Source organism: Triticum urartu, chromosome 7A (genome assembly GCF_056163025.1).
Source record: "Triticum urartu cultivar PI428250 chromosome 7A, HENAU_Tu73, whole genome shotgun sequence".
Taxonomy (NCBI): Eukaryota; Viridiplantae; Streptophyta; class Magnoliopsida; order Poales; family Poaceae; genus Triticum; species Triticum urartu.
Genome location: NC_141879.1, coordinates 223,163,338 through 223,188,061, shown reverse-complemented (window position 1 = coordinate 223,188,061; position 24,724 = coordinate 223,163,338). Strand labels below are relative to the sequence as shown.

At 43.0% G+C, this 24,724-nt stretch overlaps 2 protein-coding genes across 4 annotated transcripts; one reads left to right on the top strand and one right to left on the bottom strand.

Moving 5' to 3' along the window:
- The first annotated feature begins 4,003 nt into the window (after positions 1-4,003).
- Positions 4,004-14,932, top strand: LOC125520283 (uncharacterized). Of its 2 annotated transcripts, none has more exons than XM_048685165.2 (2): positions 4,004-5,104; positions 14,716-14,932. In XM_048685165.2, exon 1 carries the CDS (start codon positions 4,592-4,594, stop codon positions 5,048-5,050), a length of 459 nt encoding a protein of 152 aa, XP_048541122.1. In that variant the 5' UTR covers positions 4,004-4,591; the 3' UTR covers positions 5,051-5,104; positions 14,716-14,932. The 2 variants fall into 2 exon arrangements, with proteins under 2 accessions (XP_048541122.1, XP_048541121.1); XM_048685164.2 differs by lacking the exon at positions 14,716-14,932 and adding an exon at positions 11,326-11,457 and having other exon boundaries at positions 4,005-5,104.
- Positions 5,514-12,651, bottom strand: LOC125520282 (ATPase E1-E2 type family protein / haloacid dehalogenase-like hydrolase family protein). 2 transcript variants are annotated; one of them, XM_048685163.2, is made up of 12 exons: positions 12,039-12,651; positions 11,356-11,925; positions 9,036-10,387; positions 8,846-8,962; positions 8,469-8,745; positions 8,284-8,372; positions 8,068-8,176; positions 7,666-7,878; positions 7,432-7,554; positions 7,238-7,336; positions 6,969-7,160; positions 5,514-6,478 (listed from the first exon to the last, which is right to left on the bottom strand). In XM_048685163.2, exons 2-12 carry the CDS (start codon positions 11,752-11,754, stop codon positions 5,831-5,833), a joined length of 3,618 nt encoding a protein of 1,205 aa, XP_048541120.1. In that variant the 5' UTR covers positions 11,755-11,925; positions 12,039-12,651; the 3' UTR covers positions 5,514-5,830. The 2 variants fall into 2 exon arrangements, with proteins under 2 accessions (XP_048541120.1, XP_048541119.1); XM_048685162.2 differs by having other exon boundaries at positions 11,356-12,651.
- Positions 14,933-24,724: the final 9,792 nt, after the last annotated feature.

The window sequence follows — 24,724 nt, the reverse complement described above, 5'->3', positions numbered from 1 at the left end:
CATGATTAGTAATTGACCCGTGTGGGGAGTCCTGCAAGAGCTAACCGTTGGTTAGCTTAGCTAGTCGCCTAGTCCCCAAGTTTTGCTTACCAAATCTGGGAACGCGAGAGCTATATGTCTCATCTGTACCAATTTCTATTAGGAATTGCCTACAAGGGGCGACTATCAGGTCGACCCATTACGCAAGCCGCTCGCTATTGCTTGAGTTGGTGTAGATTTGCTCTCTTCTGTTTTATTTTTATTTTTATTTCATTGTTCGCTTTTCACCGGTTTTGTTTGTTTTTTCTTCTTTTCTTTGTTATACTTTGTGTTTCCTTCGTTTTCTCACTGGTTTTATTTGGGTTTTCTTCCTTTCTTCATTCTATTTTGATTTTCTTTGTCTTTTTTGATTTTTTATCAGGTTTCTTCTTATTAACACATGTCCATTTTTTCTTCTCAGTACACCATGTATATTTTTAGTGCACATATAAAATATATATTGTTTTATACACAGTGGGTATTTTTCAAATACATGGTGTATATTTTTTAATACATGTTTTGAGCACTTTTAGGAATACACGATAATTTTCCAAGTACAGTTAATTGAACCTAACTCAGATGGTTACTTGGTTAGGCTCCTTGTGGTGGGACCAGCCTATTAGGGTTCTAGTCCTAGACTTGGCGCTGGTGCACGCATTTTCCTAAATTTATTCTGGTCTTTTTGGCAACGTTCATACAGTGGGAGGATGCGTTTTCATTGAGTATCAGGTGTCTGTGTTGACTTCGTCAATCTCAAAATGTTGTGCCAGCTCATTATCTCAAAGGTGCTAATAAAGGTTGGGTGTGTGCGTGCGTTCATTTGTAGGGATGAGTATATGTGATCAAGTACATGTTGTCGGAGGAGCAAATCTCAATCTTGAGTTATCAAGTGCATTGACACACTTTCCTGATGTGACAATGTGTTCTCGTAGTATATCATTTGACTGGATCTGTTCAACACCATTGTTTTGATGACAATGTGTTCTCGTTATTGTCAGCATCCTTGTGACTTTAACAATGCTTTTTTTCTGAAAAAGAGGATAACGCCTGGCCTCTGTATCGAGCTATGCCTACAACCGAAGTTAAGGTTGGCAGTTTTCAACATTTTGGACTGAAATTGTAATAACCCCGACAATCTAGGAAGAGAACATCACAAACTTCTTGAGACAGAGCAACTAGATCGTTAAGCGATATTTGGACATGGAGAGAAGTGACGTGCTAAAGCCTGCTAGAACTTACGAATAATGGTTGCTTCCTTCCCAATGTCGCATATTCCCATTATTCTATATACATCTTTCTTAGTTTCCTCCTCATCTTTCATGTGGATTCCAACAGTTGTGAGTAGAAGAAAACAATGCTTCTTGCCTTTTGCGACTGAATGTGGAGTACTGCGGCTATATATTTATTTACTCCACGAAAGCATCATTTACTCCACGAAGGGGATGGTTGATGGGACATTCATCTATATATTTATTTACTCCATGTCATAACCTTTGGACATATAATGTTGCATGTGACATTATATTTTACAAAAAAATATGGTATGACCGTGATTGGTCTTCATAGCTGTAGAAAGGACATTTGTTGGGGCTGGGGCAAGGGCTTCTTCTGATCTCCCATGATCATACCACAGTCAATGTTGCTGACTTCGATACATTTTTGTATTATGACTTATAAGAAATATGAATTCGTTTAGTGCATGAGGATGCTACATGTTAGTGCGTGAGGAGTACGTTTTAAAGCTGATGTACAGCACTGTAAGCTGAGAAATGATGTAAGAAGTTGAGGAGCTGAACAAAGGTGAGTAACCTTGCCCGTTAAGCAAACAACATGATGACCTCTCCGAGTCAGCTTTTAAGCCTTAGGATACCCCATAACCCCATCCCATAGCGATAAGGCTTCAAAAATGCTAATAGTGGTAGGGTGTTCATGCTGTGTTCATACAGATGGTATGTGCGTGTAAGTGAGCACCTAGGATTGTACTATGTGAAAAAAACATTTTACAAGTACATGATGTTGGAGCAAATCTCAATCTTGAGTTATCAAGTAATCTTGAGTTATCAAGTGCCTTGGCACACTTTTCCGATGTATCCAAAAGTTGTTGTTATAATTACCCTGTTATAAGTAACATTTGACAAACCTCGAAGTACACCATCTGGCATGAAGGCGCTCGATACTCTCATGGTCTAAGAAAGTGAGTATATGTTAACACTTCTTTGATAACACTAATAACAATGTGACAATGTGTTCTCGTACTATATCATTTGATCGGGTCCATTCAACACCATTGTTCTGATAACAATGTGCACTCATTGTTGTCGGCATCCTTGTGACTTTAACAATGCCCTATGATAAGAAAATAAAGATCATCATGCAACACATGAGCTAGTCTTAGAGACGAGACTAGGAACTTATTTTGTGTTTATGTTTTCACACATGCAACTGAATCTCATATTCAAGAATCATTGCAATTATAGCATAGAAAATAAAGATTAATTATCAGTATGAAAATAAATAATAACATTTAGTATTGCTTCTAGGGCATATTTCCAATAAAAATAATGTTGAAGTTGCCTTTTCAATTTGTCAACGATCTCCTCTTTTTGATTAACTTTACACCCATAACAGAGGCAACCCTGCACCAAGAAAAAGAGTAATGGGTTGTACATTAGCGCTCTTTCTCATTGTTTTCATCATCTATATTTTCTTTCATTATTTATTTCTTGTTTTAGTGATTTTAGCACATGTTTCAATGATTTCCTAGTTCTCAATAGTTTCATCAGTAACAAAACTGTAATGAATCATAAAATTTAGGTAATGATGTCTCTTAAATAACTGCAATATAGCATTTATTCAATATGTCCAAAGAGTATATTGGATGTATAAGTTGAACAATACAGGGTCTCAACATGTTGTGGAAGGATCTGTCGCAGTTAACATCAACCGAAGCATCATCCAATTGAGCAACTTATTGGCTCCAGTTTGAAGGAGTTCATTCCCAAAAAAACAAAAGAAGAGTTTGAAGGAGCAATTTATCTGCTCGAGTATGAAGGAAGAAACTTGTACAACCGAAGGGTTGGCACTTCTCAACGGTTGGGGCTGAAATTATAATAACTCCGACAACCTAGGAAGAGAATATCATGGACTTCTTGTGACAGAGCAACTAGATCGTTAAGCGATATTTGGACAGTTTAGAGAGAAGTGACGTGCTAAAGCCCGCTAGATCTTACAAATAATGGTTGCTTCCTTCCCAATGTCTCATATTCCCATTATTCTATATACATCTTTCTTAGTTTCCTCCTCATCTTTCATGTGGATTCCAACAGTTGTGAGTAGAAGAAAACAATGCTTCTTGACTTTTTGCGACTGAATGTGGAGTACTGCGGCCATATATATGTGAATGTGACGAAAGCATCATTTACTCCACGAAGGGGATGGTTGATGGGATATTCATCTATATATTTTATTTACTCCATGGCATAGCCTTTGGACATATAATCTTGCATGTGGGATTATATTTTACAAACATAAAAAATGGTATGACCGTGATTGGTCTTCATAGGTGTCAAAAGGGCATTTGTTGATGTTGGAGCAAGGGGTTCTTCTCCCACGATCATACCACAATCGTTGCTGCTGACCGGGATACGTTTTTCTATTGTGACTTAGAAGAAATATGAATTCGTTTAGTGCATGAAGATGCTAACATGTTAGTGCATGAGGAGTACTTTTTAAAGCTGACGTACAGCACTGTAAGTTGAGAAATGAGGCAGAACTTGAGGAGGTGAACAAAGGCGAGTAACCTTGCCCGTTAAGCAAACAACATGATGTCCTCTCTGGGTCAGCTTTAAGCTTAGGATACCCCAAACCCCCATCCCACGGCGAGAGAGCTTCAAGAACGCCAATCATGCAGGCAGCGTCCCTACCCTGCCAATCAGACAAATACGTACCACGCCGTATTCCAAGCTGAGCAAGAAAGACAAACACTGTGGGCAAGCCAACAAAGAAACGGGAAGCACATCTGTCACTCATCAATAATCCACATCTCAAGATGATACCCCACCAGCTTCAAAAAACCAAGGGAAAAAATAATGTCCATGTCTGAATGAGATACCATTAGCTAGCTTAAATTCTGTCAAAAGCAGTGCTTTGGAAGGGTCGAGACTGGCAACGTTTACAAGCAAAGCAACTCCAACGATTAACAACTACTCCCTCCGTCCGAAAATACTTGTCATCAAAATGAATAAAAGGGGAGTACTTCTTTTTCCCTTTAGTTTTTCCTCTCATCATCATACATGCTCCTTTATCCTTCAAATCCATGGCCATACATCCAAAGATGTTCTTCTTCCCGGCATGCTCCACAATCATTATATAGATGATCAGATCAGCATCGCAAGAGAACAGTTCCCATCTCTTTTTCTGCACATACATACATACACCATCTAGTAACATACTCTTTGCTTTCCTCTCCATTCTTTCCATGTTGGCGTCCACTTAAATCTTCCACAAAGCCATCCCTCGACCCTTTCCTTCTGTTTTTCCTGGCCTTTATTATTTTCCCATCCTCTCCTCTCCAATGGCACTATCCTCTACAAATAAATTTCGAAAGCAGGTGACGCTTTCGCCCATGCCATTCCTTGCACTCCACCCATGCCCCCCTCGCCCCGTCCAAGCCCAACAAGTGCTCGCCACTGCTCCACCAACACCGCCGCCGTACCTCTGTGCAGCAATGGCGACGGCCCCGCCGGCGATCCCGTTGCCGGACTACCAGGTGTCCGGGGCGGCCGCGGCCCACCAGCGGGGCTCCGTCGGCCCGTTCGTCGGGGTGCTCGCGGCGGTGCTGCTGCTCACCGCCATGTCATGCTTCTTCGGCCGGGTGTGCGCGGCGCACGCGCAGGGGCCTGACGAGTGGTACGACTGCGCGAGGCTCGCCGGCCGCCGGAGATGCTGGTGGTGGCGGGCGCCTCGGCGGCCGGTCAGGCCGGCCGAGGAGGAGGTCAAGCCGCCGCCGGCGATGCCGTTGCCTGAGCCGTGAATGATCGGTCGGCCTCAGGCTCCTGCTCTTCTTTCTCTTTGCTGCGGTTTGCAGGTTAGTATGATAGGAGAGGCCAATAAAGAAAAAGATAGTATACACGATTGTAACATCATAATAATTCATTTCTCCTACTAATTAGAAGAATCTCCTTTTCTTTTTATTAGTGAGAGATTGTGTAGATGCATTCCGTTCATCCGAATTAACATGGAAGTTTCCTGCCATCAAAGCAATTGATGTTCTCTTTTCTTATCGCAGCATAAGACTATATAGTGTCATGGTAGATCAGTTGAATATATCATGAGGTTGTCCTCAAACACTTCCATATCAGATGGTTGCACTTAGGCACTGAAAGAATCTGTTTCTGCGAAATGCAGTGCAATCATCTCATTTATATAAAAAAAACATAGCAATATCAGTTTACAGTAAAACAGAGGGACAACAGTTACGTGGCAAAACGCAAAAGTCATGAAACAAAGTGAAATTCTGCCATCGGAGCACAAGCATAAACAGGGGTAAGAGCAAAAGAGAAGGGGGAAACACACACACACACGCAGCCTAAAGTTGCTAAATGAACTGTACAGCAGGTCTTCTCTTGTTCTTCTTGTGGCCTATCTACGAAATTCTGTGATCTAGCTCTATCCTCTGAACTGGAAGAACTGCATGAACCATAGAAGCAACAATCCAAGAATATTCACAAGTTCTAGCCAGTCCATCTTCTGTCATCTTTCAGGAGACGACATTCTATAATCTGTACAAAACACAAAATCTACTGAGAGAATGTCATCCTTCAACCTCTACGTCGGTTCCCTTTTTAACTTGCATGGCCTTGCCGTCGCGACGAGCAGAGATCCCAACCATCCTTGGGTGCGACGATGTCCGGTGCCGTGACGATAGCTGCCTTGCCACCTCTGGGTCTTCGGCCTTCCCCAAGTACCTTTTCCACTGAATCTTGTTATGGAACATTGGAAAGAAACGGATCTGAATTGCGGCATAGCAGAAGTACGGGACGAGTGTGGCCGTCACCACGAAAAGTGTCACCAACCAATATGATAGCGCTGGGGCCAACTGTTCAATGAAGACCATGTAGGCTGTTTTGGAGTACTTCGGGTCTATAGAACCATAAACCATGAGGAAGATGTACCACACAGCAATGCTACCCCATATGAATATGTGTTGGATTATGGTGAAGTAGTTCACCGAGAGGGCCATTTGGCAGTTGACGACCCATACGACACAAGTGTACATGGTAGCACCTAGGGCATCCAAGCCCGCAACTTGGCCATCCTGGCGAAATGCTTGGTCCTTCAGGGCGGTAGTGCAGAAGAAAAATATTAAGATGGCATTCACGACACCATTAAACATCCAGCCAAGTATCCGACGCCAGCTGAATAATACATTCTGCACACCTTCTTGGTATAGCTCCGGATACTGTCAAGTAACATGCAAACAGGCACTTCCTTAAAAACAGCTAGGTCAAATGGAGTTGAAATTCATGTGCATAGCTTCTGCATTTTGTGCAGTATGAAAGATGGAATGATATCTTTATTTGTCCAAGAAAACAGTGAAAAAGGAACTTAAAACGGCACGAATAGGATTGCTGAGCCTTGAATTAAGTAGGAAATTGTTGAATCTATGAAAAGCAAATACCACAAGAAATCAACAAACTTTTACCTAATCAAATGGACCAAGTATACAAAACATGTAAAATTTTGAACTTGTCTTAAACAAAACATAACCATGTAGCTTCTACTCCCTCCGTTCCTAAATATATGAAGTAGAGTGACATAGACAGTGTACTTTCTCAGAAAGATGAAGTGGAACATGTTTCAAGAGAATTTGGAGTTTGAGATGGACTTTCCCTAATTTGATCTACTACCATGAAAGATTGTGTCTTTCAAACGGGTTTGCATAGACATACCTGTAAACACAGACGGGAAGAAACATCCTGATCAAATACGCCCAACGCAATGACAGGTAGGGAGGTGAAAAATACATTATACAGTGACAAGAACCAATCATTATAAGCTGGCTTCCCTGAAAAGGATGCAAACGCTTCATACAGAAAGATGGTGACTCCAAAAGTCACATTCTTGTAGAAGAAATAGCATATCTGCATCAGAAAGAGAATATCAACATAATAGTTGAATTTTGAAAGTTGATTATTTGTCCAAAGGAACATGAGTATACCATCACTGAAATACGTCGGTAACACCAATGTCCATGCACCAAAAGCAACCGTTCCAGGAAGCGGAACTGGGCGATGGCAATATCACTTGCCATGACAGCCTAAGACATTGTGAAGAGAAACAACTAACCGTTAAAAAAGATTCTAGTGATCACAAGCACATTCACAAAATTTACAAAGCATCAAAATAGGCAACCTGCATCCCTTCAACACCACTAATTCCAACCCCTATGTCAGCTTCCTGAAGCATGCCAACATCATTTGCCCCATCACCAATTGCTAAGGTAACTTTATCTGAATGTTTAACAAGCCTTGTAACCTGCAATAGTTGCGACAGATTAATAACTCAGCATGTATGCTTTCGGAAATAACACTCAGAAAATTACATAGAAAAGATAAATATGACTTCCAAAACAAGAAAAAAGCTCACCAATGCCTTCTGCTTCGGTGAAGATCGACAACATATGACTGATGCACACTTGACAGCAAGATCCAAGAACTTAAACTTGACATCATCTTCCAAAGCATAAGTTAATGATTTACCATCAATTATCAGCGCAAAAGATTCCGTGCTGGACTGACCCAAGGTTGGGACTTGTTTTATTCCATCCTCTATCTGACCCATAACACTTTGCTTTGATGCCTGAAGAGCCAACAAATAGAAAGTAACTATTGCAGTTTTGATTGTATAGAGTAGAATTCTAAATGTTAGATGCCTGTTTTGTCAACTCCTTTTTGGTAAACATTTATGAGTGATTGTTGCGAATATACTCATCTAAAAATAACAATTACATAGGCAGTGATTCAGTAGAGGCATCAGTCATTTATTCACCTTGGCAATGGAATCTTTGTCTCCGTTTTTCTCCAATGCAATGATGTCAGGTGCTTCCAGGGCGATGATTATCTGTGCCATTCCTTGTCTAAGTAGGCTACATGCAAAGCTGAAGAAGCACATGAATGATGAATCAGAAAAAGAAACAGTCAGCTTGAGCTTCTAGAATCCAGTCGTACTAAAAAGACCATGTCCATGCAAAAATACACTAAGTACCCAATATTGATAGCTGTCTCCATTTTGTCACCCGTCAACACCCATATCTTAATTCCTGCTTGTGCAAGCTTGTCAATGCATTCTGGTACCTGATTACAAATGCACATCCACACAAATGAAAAATGACAATTCAATATTTAAAATGAATTAGACTGGAAAGCATAGCCTTCTCATAAAAAACATACCCCTTTCTGGAGCTTGTCTTCAACAGCAGTAGCACCAAGAAGAATCAAGTCCCGCTCAATGCTATCAGCAGCCTCCCCAATTTGTTCATCTCTGTCAGCACTTCCAGATATTTTGGCAGTCCTGAATTTTTCAGCGAAGTTCTCGTACTCTTTCTCATCCAAGACGCGGTATGCAAGTACCAACGTTCGTAGACCAGAATCAGAATACTCGTTTATGTGCCTTTTAGTCTCTTCCTCAAATTTTCTTCCATCTGGTGCAAGCCTTGTGAACATCACACTATTCACATGGAGAAGACAGATAAGAAGCCATAGGCATATACAAGTTTGCCCGTTAATTGTGAAACAATACAGAAATTTAGAACATGTGGAGTACTTACCTATCAGCGCCCTTGCTAAACAGTAATATCCTCCCCTCTGGCTCTGGTTCCTTCACTATTACAGACATCCGTCTTCTTGAGCTACTGAATTCCAGGACATTTAGGAGCTCGTATTTTCTGTAAGAGGATGCTAAAGGTCAAATTTACGTAATAAACAATATCCTTTAATGATAAAAAGAAATTTGCATACCTATACTGATAATCTGCAACATTCTGGCTAGGATCGCGTTCACGAATAAATATACTTGTCTGTGTCCTCTTGTAAAACTCAAACCCTAATTCTCTTGCTGCGATAACAAATGCAGCTTCATCAGGGGACTCAGCTTCGTATGAAACTTTATCAGTTTCATCTACTTCAGGTATGCATGTATGACAGATGGCTAGCAGACGGAAAAAATCCCTGATGACATCTTTATTAGGTTCATGTATCCAATTTCCATCCATTATACGTGGATCCTTCAAATTAAAACCTTTGACATGAGGACTCTCCTCGATTTGTTTCTCCTTGTGCCCTCCAGCTTCTATCTCGTCACCTAGCGGCACCCCTTTCCTCAGGGCCATAGCTTTCTCAACTTCTGTGACAGACTGACCATATGCAGTGCCAGCAATCGAACACTTGATAAACTCCATCATGTTGCAGGTCAAGGTTCCAGTCTTATCAGAGAGAATTGTGTCAACTTGACCTAGTTCTTCGTTTAGATTTGAGGTTCGAGCATGAGTTGGCTTATCTGATTCTTCATCATACATGTCAATGTCCTGGTTGATGAATACAGCCTGTAAGATCTTGACCATCTCAATGGATATGTACAAAGAAATTGGGATAAAGTAGTTGTACAACATTAAGGCTGTCAACAGATGACAAAAGGATGCCAGAGGTGCTCGTTTCGGGTCATAGAAGACGGTCGAATCATCTGGGCGAAGATACCACCGTTTTGTCTCACCATTCCTTAAATCAGCTTTTGTCCATATACCAAAAAAGACTGAACCAAGTAAAGCAATTCCAAGTAAAGAACACAGCAGCAGGTAAATGATGTTATCCATTTTCTTCTCAATCTTGCTTCTTTTAGATGGCGGCTCAGTTGCATTTTGCATCACTTTTGTATCATGACCTGTGAAGATGACAGCCCCATATATGTAATCAGTGTTCCGCAGCTTTGAGTCCCGAAGAAGGAGTTGGTGGGGTGACAGAGGATGCTGCATGCCTTTATAATCCATAGTACCAACAAAAGAATAAAGATTCGCATTCGGATCTTCGCATTTGATTATTTGTCTAAGGTTTGTGAAATCACCATCCTCTTGTAAATCCGATGTCACCTCAAGAGCTTGTTTAATTTTCAAATTTGTTTCACCATCAAGGTTCATAGTCTCTACATAGCAGATCCCATCCGGATAGTTAGATGAAAGTAGAATCAAGTCAGCAGGAAAGAAATTATCCTTCTCCACCTTTATCACATCTCCAATTTTGATATACTTCCATTTTGTCTCTTCAAAACTGCCATTCCCTCTATGTACTTTTACTATTCGATTGTTGAGCTCAATGTCCTGAATGAAGAATTGCATATATTAACTTTGCATACCAACAGCATGAGAATATGCATATACATACAGACCAACTAAATCATAGAGATAAAGCAGCAAAATTTAAAGATAAATATTTGTGCAACTAGTCCATCACAAAGATGTGTATCATGTCGATGAATGGAAATTCGTAACAAATTTAGCTATGGTCTACCTTAATATCCAGAAAAACTGAACATTTATCTATTCACAGAAAAAAAAAGTTGATACAACAAAACCATGTGCTACAACCGAGATTATAAATTCTTCCTAAAATAGTTTATCAGCTGTCTAGGATAGAACAGATCCAGTAAAACTCGCAATGACATTGTATGATTAGATCTCATGCAAAATGAAGTAACTGAATATTTAATGTGCTGAGACGAAAGTAATTTGTGACGTAGTTCATGGCATTGTTTCGATAGGAAGCTCATAGCTTGGTTGTAACTAAGTGACACACATTATACCCTTAAAATACAAAGCATCACATATTATGTCAAGATCAATCATATCCATAATTCTTGTACTTCTTTTGCGATAGTGATCTGACCTTCAGTTATTTGCAGTTTCTTACATAAAAATCAACAGTTTAATAGTAAAACCCATATTTTTTACTTCCTGTCAATTTATGACTTTTTATTGGTTGATCCAGAAAGAAAGCTCCACTAGATTTAGGTTCCTGCCTACTTTGTCTTATCACATACAAAAAAAAAACCTTCAAGGTGCTAGCCCAGGTATGCAACTGAATAAAAAAACACCTCGTCATCAAGAAAAAGGAAACCCCGTACGTCCTTGTTAAGAAGTTCATGAAACAACCATTGGAAAGGTCGGATTATGCGCAGGCATGTTAAGTTCTTGTGAATCACGACATACTATCCATATGAGTCAAAGAAAGTTTGCTAAATATGATTCACTTGTGGCAGGATTTGAAGAGAAGATAACAGAAACGATACCTGTTGTTTCCTCCTCCAATCCTCAACCCCTTCTTTCAGCATGGTGGCCGTAATCACGACCGACAATGGCAGTAGTGCGCTTACCGCTGAGTAGGGCGCAAGCGGGGTCAGCGTGAGGATCCCCGAGACGAGGAAGTAGAAGTTGGCCACCCTCCGGAACTGCTCAAAGAGGGACTTGGGCACGAAGGTGACCAACGAGTACTTGGTAGTGGACACCTCATTTCTTGGGTATCTGAAGCCCTCCTCTTCATGCCTGTCTGGATCATTGACGTAGACGACTCGGGAGAACCCCGTCGTGCCGATCTTGGAGTGATCTTCGGTGGAGCCCTTGGCGCAGAGCGCGAAGCTGTACAATGTACTCAGCTTCAGCTTCTCCAGCCTCCTCCTTACCCGTGCCATTTCGACACAAGAACCAGATCACCACACCAGACTAGTACTGCCCAGGGCTCAGCTCTCCTGGTTACTGCCGAGATTACTGAACTTTTGGCCTCAAACTTATTGAGCTGAATCTGAAAATTCAGCCCTCGAGAAGCAGTGGATGAATCAGGAACAAATCAGTGGACTCCCCCTCTGGGCAAGAAGAAGAAGTCAGATTTCAGGTGAGAACCCAAGAAACGCCTCGCAATAAATTCGGGGCGCGACTGCTCCCACCCACCAAGAAAGGCTCCACCACCCCCACCTACCTAAAAAAAAGCAGGCGAGGCAGCCACACGAGGAACTGGACAGCACTGGACTAAATCACCTGACCCGGAACGCCTCAACAGAGCTCCGAGATCCCGCCCTGCCGCGGCGCGGCGGCGGCGGCGTCCGGCCGGAACCCCTGAACGTCCCGGAATCCCAGCTCCAGGCGGCAGCGCGGGGGACCCTGATCCATGCGGCGAGGCAGCGCGCGCGGCTTTTTTCTTCCAGTCCGTCCGTCCTCCGAGAAACGTCCCCGGGAAAGGAACTTATTGGGCGGAGGAATCCCGCGGGCGGGGGGGCGGGGCGGCAATGCGCGCGAAGCAGCGGCCGGCAAGGAAGGAACAAGGGCGGGACGGGACCGAACCGACGCGCACACACGCACGCACGCGGTTTCTTTGTTGGGGCGGCGGACGAATCCAAGACGGGACGCGGACACGGAAGCGGGAGGCTTGGGATGGGGGGAGGGAGGAAAATTCGAAGCTTTGCCGAGGAAGAGACGGGGGGGGCGGGGTCAAATGGAAGGAGGGAGAAGGGTGGAGTGGAGCAGGGGACGACGGACGGGGGATGCGAGAACGGAGGTGGGGAGGGAGAGGCAGAGTCGTGGGCGTGTGCGTGTGCGCGGGGTGGGGGGTGGGGCAGGGGGGAGAGGGGTTCTTGGGCTGGCCGGTTTGGTTGTTGGCGCCGCTGCGGCTACTGCTGTGCCTGTCGTGACTGTGCGCTGCCTGGCGCTTTGGGGGTGGGTAAAACGTGTGCCGTCCGGTAGTAGTAGATGTGGATTTTTACTTGTAGTATCTTTCCATTTATGAATATATGATTTTACCTTTTCCTTGTGTGTACTAATACTACTCCTACATTATTCCTTACAATGTATTACCTCCGTTCTGGTTTACTTGTCCCCCCTCTTATTTAGGGTCATATTTTGACTATAATATTAACTAATAAAATATAAGTTATATATAGCAAAAATAATATTATCGAAAACTATGTTCAAAGACGAATCCAACGGTATAAGTTTTGGTGACATGCATTAACATTTTAATAGTTAAATTTATGGTCGAACTTTGGCACGAAACACGAAAATGACCAATAAACCAGGACGGAGATAGTATATTTATTGTTATCGTTTTGAGCAAACCTTACCTTGTATATTAGGTATTGCTATATTTACCACGGCGGTTTGATGAATCTCCCAGAAAATTACGGTTTGGCACCGCAATATATCGTTCCTCGGTGTTGATTAGATGTCATGATTGCATAATTAAATTATTATCAAATCTTCTTTTTTTAAGCTTTCAAAAAAATCTTCTTTTTCTAAGAAACTTCATAGTATCGAAACCTCCTGTTCACCATGAAACACATTTAATTTCATAACCGCTTCCCTCAGCGAAAAACCGTAAACATACATTTAAAGGTGTAAACGAAGGTTACAACCTCATGTAATCACTCGTATACTTATGGCATGTTGATTGTACTTATTGCCTCTAGTTATTTTCTTGTTCCATTTTGTGTGCAACTATTGGTTTTTTGTAAACTAAGCGTAGCTCAGATGGTTAGGTTTCCTGTCAATCTTAAGGTGTTGTGGCGGCTCGGTATCTTGGAGGTGCTTATAGGGGTATGGTGTGCATGTGTGCGTTCATAGGGATGAGTCTTTGTGCATGAATGTGAGATTGTACTCTGTTAAAAAAATGTTGGTTTTGTTGTTCTATATTTTGAATGGAATGTGTACTTTAGGCCTCCTTTGGTCTGGAGGAATTTATAGGAATTTTAGAGGATAGGATTCTTATAGGATTTTTTCGTTTAGAGCCATTTGGTTCATAGGAATAGATTTCTATTACTACATAGGATTGGTTCCTATCCTCCACATTTCATAGGAAAATAAAAATGAGCCTAGACTCAATAGAAAAATTCCTTTGGTGTCAACCAAATAACATCTTGTTTCCTATTCCTACTCATAGGATTTAAGATACATGCCATCTCATTTCCTACAAAATTCCTATTCTTATGATAATCCTATCCTATGAACCAAAAGAGGCCTTAATCTGAAACTCTACCACGGGCTAAGCATGTTTGTTCTAATATTAGCATTTCCTTGAATAGCATGAACTACAAGCTCCTTCTAGTTTTCCTCCACACTAGCGATGTTCAAAGTAAGCAAATATGTGAAAGTAAAAATGTGTAAATGTTAGGGAAAATGAATTTCCGCCATTTTAGTTAAACATGCATGTGCATTCGTAGTTACTACCATTTTCATATTCTTAATTAGGCTAATTACTTGGCATCTTAGCCTATAGACTTCAAAAACCATGAGCTTTTCAAATTTAGCTCTCGTTAGCTCCTTCTTCAAATCTTTCTTCAAATCTCTAAAATTGTCTCTATGTAGTTATAGTAGTGTCATATATGATAAACAAGCAAGCAACAACTAGATATCAGATGAAAAATAGGGCATTGTTTGACTATTCTGCATAGCTGCACTTATTCACTTGGCTTCCACCCAAATGCTTTTGGTAAAATTGAGGAGTTTAATTTTGTTTTGCACCACAGTTGGTACCACCGTAATTGCTCATCTAATTTAATAAATGTGAAGGAAGGACGTGACAGGACCTAACTGAACTGACGTCTCTCCATCTCTTCCATTTTACCCCTCCCTTCGTCTCTTCGTCGACAATGTGCACAAAGCAGCGGCCGGCAAGGAAGGAACAAGGGCGGGACCGGACCGGACTGAACCAACGCGCATGGACGCGGTTTCTTTGTTGCGCGGTGGACAAATCCAAGACACTGACACGGAAGCAGAAGGCTTGCGATAAGGGAGGGAGGAAAATCCGAAGCTTTGTCGACGAAGAGATAGAGGAAGGGGTCAAATGGAAGCGAGAAGGGAGTAGGGGACGGATGGGGATGCGAGAACGGAGGGGGAGAGGTAGAGTTGTGGGCGTGTGCGCGGGGTGGGGGTGGGGGATGGGTTCTTGGGCTGTCCGGTTTGGTTGTTGGCGCTGCTGCTACTATTGTGCTTGCCGTGACTGTGTTGCCTAGCTTTTTGGGGATTTTACGTGTATCTTTCCATTTGTTTATGAATGTATGATTTTACTCTTTCCTTGTGTGTACTACTCCTACATTATTCCTTACCGTGTACTATAATTATTGTTATTTTTTTGAACAAACCTTACTTTGTACATTATTGCTATATTTACCACGGCGGTTAAACGAATCTCTTAGAAAATTACGGGTTGGCATGGTAATATATCATTCTCGCTGTTGATTAGATATCATGATTTCATAATTAAATTAATAGCAAAGCTTCTTTTTTGAGAAAATGCATATCAAAACTTTCAGTTTACCTCAAAACATATTTAATTTCATAATTGCTTTCGTCAACGAAAAACAATAAACATATATTTAAAGGTGTAAACGAACGTTACAACCTCACGTAGTCACTCGTAGCCTATTAATTATACTTATTTTCTCTAGTTATTTTCTTTTTTCACTTTGTGTGCAATTGTTGGTTTTTTGCAAACTGAGCGTACCTCAGATGGTTAGGTTCCTTGTGGTGGAACCTGCCCATCAGGGGTCAAGTTCTAGACTTGGTACCGATGCTCACATTTTCCTATATTTACTTCTGACATTTCGACGATGTTCATTCAGTGAAAGGAGATGTTCCCGTCGACTACGAGGTATCTGTAGTGACTTCGTCAATCTCAAGTAGTGCCGGCTAAATATTTCTGAGGTGCTCATAGAGGTATGGTGCGCGTGTGTACGTTCATAGGGGCGAGTGTATGTGAGCATCTACGATTGTACCGTGTTCAATTTTTTGTTGGCTTTTGTGTTCTAAATTTTGAACCGAATGTGTGCTTTAATCTGAAACTATGCCATGGGTTAAACATGTTTGTTCTAATATTAGTATTCTCTTGGAAAGCATGAACTACAAGTTCCTTCTAGTTTTCTTCCACATCAACATTATTCAAGGTAAGCAAATATGTTTTAAAAAATTGTGTAAATGTTAGGAAAATGAATTTGTGCTATTTTAGTCAAATATGGATGTGCATTCATAGTTACTACTATTTCATATTCTTAACTAGTCTAATTACTTGGTATCTTAGCCTATGAGACTTCAAAAGCCATGAGCCTTTCAAATTTGGCTTTGTTAGCTCCTTCTCCAAACCTCTAAAATTATCTCTCTGATGGTAAAGAAACAAGAAACAACTAGATGTTTGTTGAAATATAGGGCACCGTTTGACTATTCTGCATAGCTGCATTTATTCAATTGGCTTCTACACAAATGCTTTTGGTTAAATTGAGGAGTTTAATTTTGTTTTGCACCACAGTCGATACCATCGTAATTACTCATCTCATTTAATAATGTGAAATGTGATATTTATCTTTCCACTAGATGCTCAATCAGAATATGCCGACTAATGAAATAACTAAATGCATCAATATTGCAATAGTTCCATTGGTTGCCCTATTTTAAGAGATACTATGGCTGAAAATTGTTTTCCAGTTTAACTGGTCTAACGCAGGCGAGTATGTTTAGGATAATAGAGGGAACTTTTAAAAGACAGGGAAAGTATAAAATTGAATAATCAGGAAAAGATTCAGATAAGTTGGTTTAAATGGAAAAAGAAGAAACATTTTATGAAAAGGTAATTTGGTAGGAACATAAATATTTGAAGTGTTTTTAATAAATATCGTGTGACATCCTGGCTTAACAGGAATAATAGACTACTCATATAAACAAGGCGCATTTTAGAGGGGGGAAATGTTGTGAGGCTTGATTTTTGTGACATTTTAATGCTAAGGTTTCGAACACCATGTGTGTTGTTTCAATAAAAATGTCCTCATTGTAACAAGATGCAGACTTTACACTTCCGAACATGTAAATACGTAATTTTCAATAAGAAATATCTACAGAATTCGCCAACATTGATCACGTTTATCCCCATTATTGAATTGTCATGTCATGCTAATAGGTGCATGCACACTTTAAAATACATGTACTTCTCTACCGTTTGTTTGCTCCATGTAGCAACAAAAATGTGTGCAAAAATATGTCTAGGTCATCACTCAATGAGGTGGTTGGAGGGTTTCCTCCTTTTTCGGAAAAAAATGCAAGAACGAGAACTCCCATGTGCATTCTGTTTACAAAATGAGAAGAATGTATCCTTGGTTGGTTAGCTAGCAAAGATTATCCAAAGTTTTGACTAATAGTACCAACCTTTTGTGTTAATTAGGCACCATTGTGCTTTATCGAAAAAGGCTTCCGTCCCGCTTTATATATAAAGCCAAGATCATCAACATTCCGATACAAACGCACGCCAACACAGCAAACACACACACCCAAGACATGAAACACAGGCGCTGAGCGCAGCAACACCACCCCTAACTACGAAGAGATGAAGCCGCATACGACGATCCGTGGGCTCCAAGGCGACGCCTTCAGCAAGGATACGACACCGGAGCGCCGCCACCGCCCGATTCAAGGATCAGAGTTTCCCCTGAAGCACACGATGGGTGTGAGAGCCGTGACGACGCCTTCAAGAAGGGAACGAGTTTCGCCACCGTCAGTCTATCCACAGAGAGAACGGTTTTTCACCCCGGCCACCCCTCACCACCACCGAACGCCGCACCCTGGTTGCCACGTCGCCCGCACGGCCATGGCCACCGGGCAGCACCAGGCCGCGGGCTCTGCCCAAAATCACCACGCTACCACCACCGGGGCCACCGTCCCAACATCCAAGACCAAGGCACCACCTGACCCGAGACCCGCCGCTAGTCCAGCCGAAGAGACGAGCGGAAAGGCCCCGCCTTTCGCACCCCTGGACCACCCCAACGCCGAGACCCAAAAGGATGGTCAAAACTGGCCTCCACCGCCCGCCTACAGCCCCAAGCACGAGACGAGCTCCGTCCTGCTGCCGGGCGCAAGACGAGCTCCGTCCTGCAGCTCCGGGCGCGAGACGAGCGATGAATCACAGCTAGGAAAGGGCCAGCCCTTCGACCGAAGAATCGTCCGGATGACGAGGAGATGGAGCGACGGTCGAAGCAGTCCGACCGCAAACAAGCCGACGCCGGAGAAAGCCGGCCGTCGCCGCAGGCAGATCCGCCAAACCACCGTGTAGCCGGCGCGTCCCCGGAAGGCCACCACCACTTGCCGGACCTCCGAGCGCCACCACCCACGGCCGGAGCAACAGCGATGCCAGGCCACTGCCCCACCCACGCCATCCACCCGGATCCCACGCCAGATCTAGGACAGACGCGCCGCCACCCGCCTTGCAGCCGAGCCGCACCACCGCGCTGGGCGCGCGCTGCCCCGCTGGATCCATGCCGGCAACACGCACCCACCGCCCCCCGCGCCCCTGGCCCTGCGCCATCAGCCAATCCCGTGCCAGATCTGGCAGGGATAAGGTCAACCCGCCACCACCGATGATGCAGCCACCACACCACCCCGGAACAGCAAGGCACCGTCGCCAAACGCCGCCGACGCCGCCTCACGCGCCCGCTGTAGTGCCGCAGAGCCCCGTAGCATCCCGACGCCCCCGACGGCAGGTTGTCCCGCGCCAACCCGAGCCCCCGCGCGGAGAGGAAGAAGAGGCCCCGCCGCCGCCTACGCCGGCCGGACTTCGCCCGGCGGCGCTGCCAGGCGACGGCAGGAGGGAGCGACAGGAGGGAGAGGGACGGGGCCGGAGGGCTAGGGATACCCCCGTCCGCTCGCGGGAGCGGAGCGGGGGTCGGGAAGCCCGGCGGCGCCGCCAGGCGGCGGCAGGAGGGAGCGGCAGGAGGAAGAGCGACGGGGCCGGAGGGCTAGGGATTCCCCCGTCCGCTCGCGGGAGCGGATCGGGGGTCGGGGAGAAACAGAGTACCACCATTGTGCTTTCAAGTTTAGACGTCTCAACCTTCTAGTTGTTTCCTTGGATAAATAAAAAGGGTGTACTAACATGTCAATTTTCAGTGATGTTACAACTAGGTACACTTTAGAGGGTCCAAAATGTTGCTACTCCCGAGTACAATTTGTGATTTTTGTTCTTTATATGCCATGTGTGTAGAAAGACCACAGCACCACAAAAGGACGAGAGCACATCTATGTGAGGAGGAAGATGACCCAAGTGATCAACCCTAATGAGGTAGATTTTAAACTCTTTATTTTTTGTGAAAAGGTTGATGGCGATACATTAAGTATCGTAGGTCCTTACAAAATACCCATACAAAAAGATGAAATTATAATTAAATCCATGAAAGTGTTGAAATCTTCTTTCCCGCATCCACCAGCGGCTTGCTGTGAGCATAGTTTGATGCTGCCTCTGGGCCTCCGCCTCACAAATATAACCATTGATCGATCGTTTGCTCATTGATCTTAGGAAACTAACCCTCGGAGCAATTTGATCAAACGAACGCAGATACAATTAATTGTAATTTTATTAATATTTTTACATTTATTCCCGCATCTTATTTTGCTTTGTTCATAATCCCCTTCTTTCGCTGCAATAATCTTGGGGTATATTTTAGTAAAAGAAAATGTGATGTCCTCGGCTGTCCTAGACAGGGAGGAATGTCGTTGTAAACTCCGAATGGACCCATGTTAACCCATGTGACAATTGCAAACCCCCGTAGTTTGGTCGCTGACAGACCCGCACATCTGTATATTTCTTGGACAGATCGACACACCTTAAATAATACTTCCTGTTAAAGTACAGTTGTTGAGGTCCTTTGTACTGACGGACTAAAGAACTAACGGAAATGTGGAGTGCCCGATAGAACTGTCTCTAGCCTTAAGGACAAATAATATGAGAAAACAAACGGCTGTTTGGCCTATCCTTCATCTGTTATATCACCACGTTCAACAGGGCGCCAAAATGTAGGTCAGAAAAGGCTTGCGAGTACTAGAACACAAATGGATAACCTCAGAGACTCCAATCTAATCATGATGACCTTCGCGCGCACACACAAGAATTCTAGTGTTTTATTACTTTTTGCGGAAATGACAAAGACCATATACTAAGAATCACATAGAAGACGACGTTTCAGTGCTCGAGCTCACCTGCTCCTATGGATGAACAGTGAAGGAAAAAGGCCTCAGGATTAGAAAGACTAAAGAGACATGGAGGGCCAACTACAAGACTATGACTACAAAAAACTGGAAAAAAAATAACAAAATACATGAAAGATGAACAAGTTTTCTATGTGACTGCAAAATTTCATGACAATATAACACTGGGATAGCTCTGGATGAAAAAAAAATCAGCTTTTAGAAAGGTTCATTTTTTTTGGAATTTGGAGCACCGATTTTACTCCATCTGTTTCTTTTTAGTCTGCATATAAGGTTTGGTCAAGTCAAGCTTTGTAAAGTTTGACTAACTTTATATTAAAAAATATAAACATTGACAATATGAAATCAACATTATCAGATGCACCACGAAATGTATTTTCATACTATATAGTTTTAATATTGTAGATGTTCATATTTTTTTTATATAAATTTGATCAAATTTTGTGTAGTTTGACTTTGACCAAATCTTATATGCGGAGGAAAAAGAAACGGAGGGAGTACTTTTTGTCCGAAGCTCCCACGATGTCATATGGTCATGAAACTTTGCAGGCACGTAGAGAACTTAATCATCTTTCATGTAAAAAATATTCATTTTCCCCTATTTTCTTATTTTACTGATCATCCATGAGCTCGTGATCAGCAGTGGATTTTCGGAAGCAAAAACCCTTTCAAAATCACTCTTACAGAAATTCAGAGATACATCTAAATCCTTGGGTCTGTCGAGGTCTTCTTCCTCCTGCACCCATCGGCGACGCATCATGAGCAAAGATAGTTGCCCCTTCATGGCCTTCGTCTCAATGGAGCAAACTTGTTTAAACTCAAAAGATTGTAAAAGTAGCAGTTGAGAAATTATCGATGTAAACCAGAAGATGTTGGCTGTTGTGATCTACGTGGTAAATCGCTGCTCGGAAAAGAGAACGCCAGAGAGGGCATATAAAATGTCCTAGTTCCAACCCTAATCTCACAAGCTCCCTGACGAGGCCCAGGTTGACCAAACATTGTCGGTCGAAACTAGAGCCGAGGGACCAAGACATAGATCGTCGTTATCCGCTCTGCATGACAACATGGTCGAGACAAACCTGCAGAAGAACATGTTAAACCCCGAAGAAATAGATTTGTGGACACGCCATCTTCCACACACCTCCATACGATAGGCAGAAGCATCACTAGAACATGGGCGAGGCAAGGAGACCATATTCCATGTCGACCGCGACATCATCATCTCGCCACCATCGAATGAAGACACACTCTAAATTTATTCCTACCCCACCACTGCCGGACCAAAGCCCTGGGACCCCCGCCCCCTCCAGACGCAGGAGTGACAGGAACTCGCTTGGAAGTAGGGTAGATCAGTCATTGTTGTTGCATGTCTAGGTTAGGGAAGGAAACAAAAAGAATGACCCTTAGGGAATCTAGCCGGCGTGTGTTCCTAAAGCCACAACCAAGCGGCATAGTTCATTTAATAGTTGAAAGTATCGATATGGTTGACTAGAGGGGGTGAATAGCCAACTACCAATTTTTAGCTCGCTTTAACATATACGGTTAGCAACAAATAGGTTGTCTAGATATAGAACAAGGTGGACAACCTATATGATGAGCTCAACAACAACAACACAAGCAAACACAAGATACAATACAATATAAGCTTGTACAAAGTAAAGGTAAGAAGGAACCACTGTTGGAAAACGTTGCATGGAAAACAAACAAAAATTCTACGCACACGCAAGATCTATCCATGGAGATGCATAGCAACGAGAGGGGAGAGTGTGTCTACATACCCTCATAGACCTTAAGCGGACGCGTTTAGTAACGCGGTTGATGTAGTCGAACTTCTTCGCGATCCAACCAATCAAGTACCGAACGTACGGCGGTATGTGAGGGTACAGCGGTAATAGGGATACCCAGTCCCGAAATGAAAAAGAAATTTACTTTATGTTGTCAAATAATAAATTCCTTAGAAAGTGTTGCTATGAACGGTACCCGTGGATACTGCCAGTCGCCGAATGTGAAAGTATGATGGAAAAAGGAATAAAATTTATTTTATGTTTGGGAACCACCTATGATGTATCTAGCATGGAAAGTGTTGGGAATAAGTCGGTCATTTTCGCTGACGGGAAAAGTATGCCTCTCAAAAAAAATTATCTCTTAATTTAAGCTTTGAGCTTTGGCACCTCTACAATTTTCTGATTCCCTCTGCGAAGGGCCTATCTATTTACTTTTATGAAATTTATATTTATATTTTGAGTCTCCATCTTCTCTTATAAAGCACAAACTAGGAAGCACTATGATCATACCTGAGCATTGGATGTAGCTAATATTTGAGTGTGTTTCGTGAGTGGATCAATGATTGAGCATGATGGGCTAGGGATAACTTTCTTTAGTGTTGATATTTTGAAAAACATTGGTGCTTGTTGATATGCTTGAGTATTGAAGTCTTCATGTCAAATATAGACCATTTCTTTGAACCATCTAAAATTCCAAATGTCCCTGCTACAAAAGAAAAGAATATCTGATGGACATGTTAGGCAACATTCTACATAAAAAAAAATCATGTTTTTATCATTTACCTACTCGAGGACGAGTAGGAATTAAGCTTGGGGGTGCTGATACGTCGCTAACGTATCTATAATTTTTGCTTGTTCCATGCTGTTATATTATCAATCTAGGATGTTTTACAATCATTTTATAGGAACTTTATATCATTTTTGGGCACTAAGCTATTGACATAGTGCCCAGTGCCAGTTGCCGTTTTTTGCTTGTTTTTTTTACTTCGCAGAATATCCCTACCAAACGGAGTCCAAATGCAGCAAAACTTTTTAGAGATTTTTCTTTGGACCAGAAGACAACTTGGGAGCCAAGGAAGCACCTGGGGGAGGCCCGTGGGGCCCACAAGACACCAGGGCGTGCCAGAGGCCCCTGGCATGCCCTGATGGGTTGTGGGTCCCACGGGGGTCTCCCTCACCGCCTCTCAGCTCTATAAATACCCAATATTCCAGAAATCCTAGGGGAGTCGAAAAAACACAACTCCAGCCGCCGCAAGTTCCAGAACCACGAGATCCAATCTAGAGCCCTATTCCGACACTCAGCCATAGGGGAACACGATCACGGAGGGGCTCATCATCCTCATTGGTGCTCCTTCAATGATGTGTGAGTAGTTCACCATAGACCTATGGGTCCGTAGGCAGTAGCTAGATGGCTTCTTCTCTATTTTTGATTCTCAATACAATGGTCTCTTGGAGATCTATTTGTGTAGGATCGAAAGTATGTCTAGAGGGGGGGGTGATTAGACTACTTGACCAAATAAAACTTATCCTTTTCCCAATTTTAGTTCTTGGCAGATTTTAGCAACTTTGGACAAGTCAAGCAATCTTAACACAATTCAAGCAAGCATGCAAAGAGTATATGAGCAGCGGAAAGTAAAGCATGCAACTTGCAAGAATGTAAAGGGAAGGGTTTGGAGGATTCAAACGCAATAGGAGACACGAATGTTTTTGTCGTGGTTTCGATAGGTGGTGCTATCGTACATCCACGTTGATGGATACTTCAACCAACGAAGGGTAACGGCTGTGCGAGTCCACGGAGGGCTCCACCCACGAAGGGTCCACCAAGAAGCAACCTTGTCTATCCCACCATGGCCGTTGGCCATGAAGGACTTGCCTCACTAGCGGTAGATCTTCATGAAGTAGGTGATCTCCTTGCCCTTACAAACACCTTGGTTCAACTCCACAATCTTGTCGGAGGCTCCCAAGTGACACCTAGCCAATCTAGGAGACACCACTCTCCAAGAAGTAACAAATGATGTGTCGATGATGAACTCCTTGCTCTTGTGCTTCAAATGATAGTATCCCCAACACTCAACTCTCTCTCACAGGATATGGATTTGGTGGAAAGAAGATTTGAGTGGAAAGCAACTTGGGGAAGGCTAGAGATCAAGATTCATATGGTAGGAATGGAATATCTTGGCCTCAACACAAGTGTAGGTGGTTCTCTCTTAGAAAAGTAATTTGGAAGTGTAGGTTCGTTCTGATGGCTCTCTCCACGAATGAAGAGGAGGTGGAGGGGTATTGAGGGAGTCCTGGATTAGGGGGTCTCCGGACAGCCGGACTATATCCTTTGGCTGGACTGTTGGACTATGAAGATACAAGATTGAAGACTTCGTGCCGTGTTCGGATGGGACTCTACTTGGCGTGGAAGGCAAGCTAGGCAATACGGATATGTATATCTCCTCCTTTGTAACCGACCTTGTGTAACCCTAGCCCCCTCCGATGTCTATATAAACCGGAGGGTTTTAGTCCGTAGGACAATAGACAATCATACCATAGGCTAGCTTCTCGGGTTTAGCCTCTCCGATCTCGTGGTAGATCAACTCTTGTACTACTCATATTATCAAGAATAAATCAAGCAGTACGTAGGGTTTTACCTCCATCAAGAGGGCCCGAACCTGGGTAAAACATCGTGTCCCCTGCCTACTGTTACCATCTGCCCTAGACGCACAGTTCGGGACCCCCTACCCGAGATCCGCCGGTTTTGACACTGACATTGGTGCTTTCATTGAGAGTTCCTCTGTGTCATCATCATTAGGCTTGATGGCTCCTTCAATCATCGATAGCGATGCAGTCCAGGGTGAGACTTTTCTCCTCGGATAGATCCTTGTAT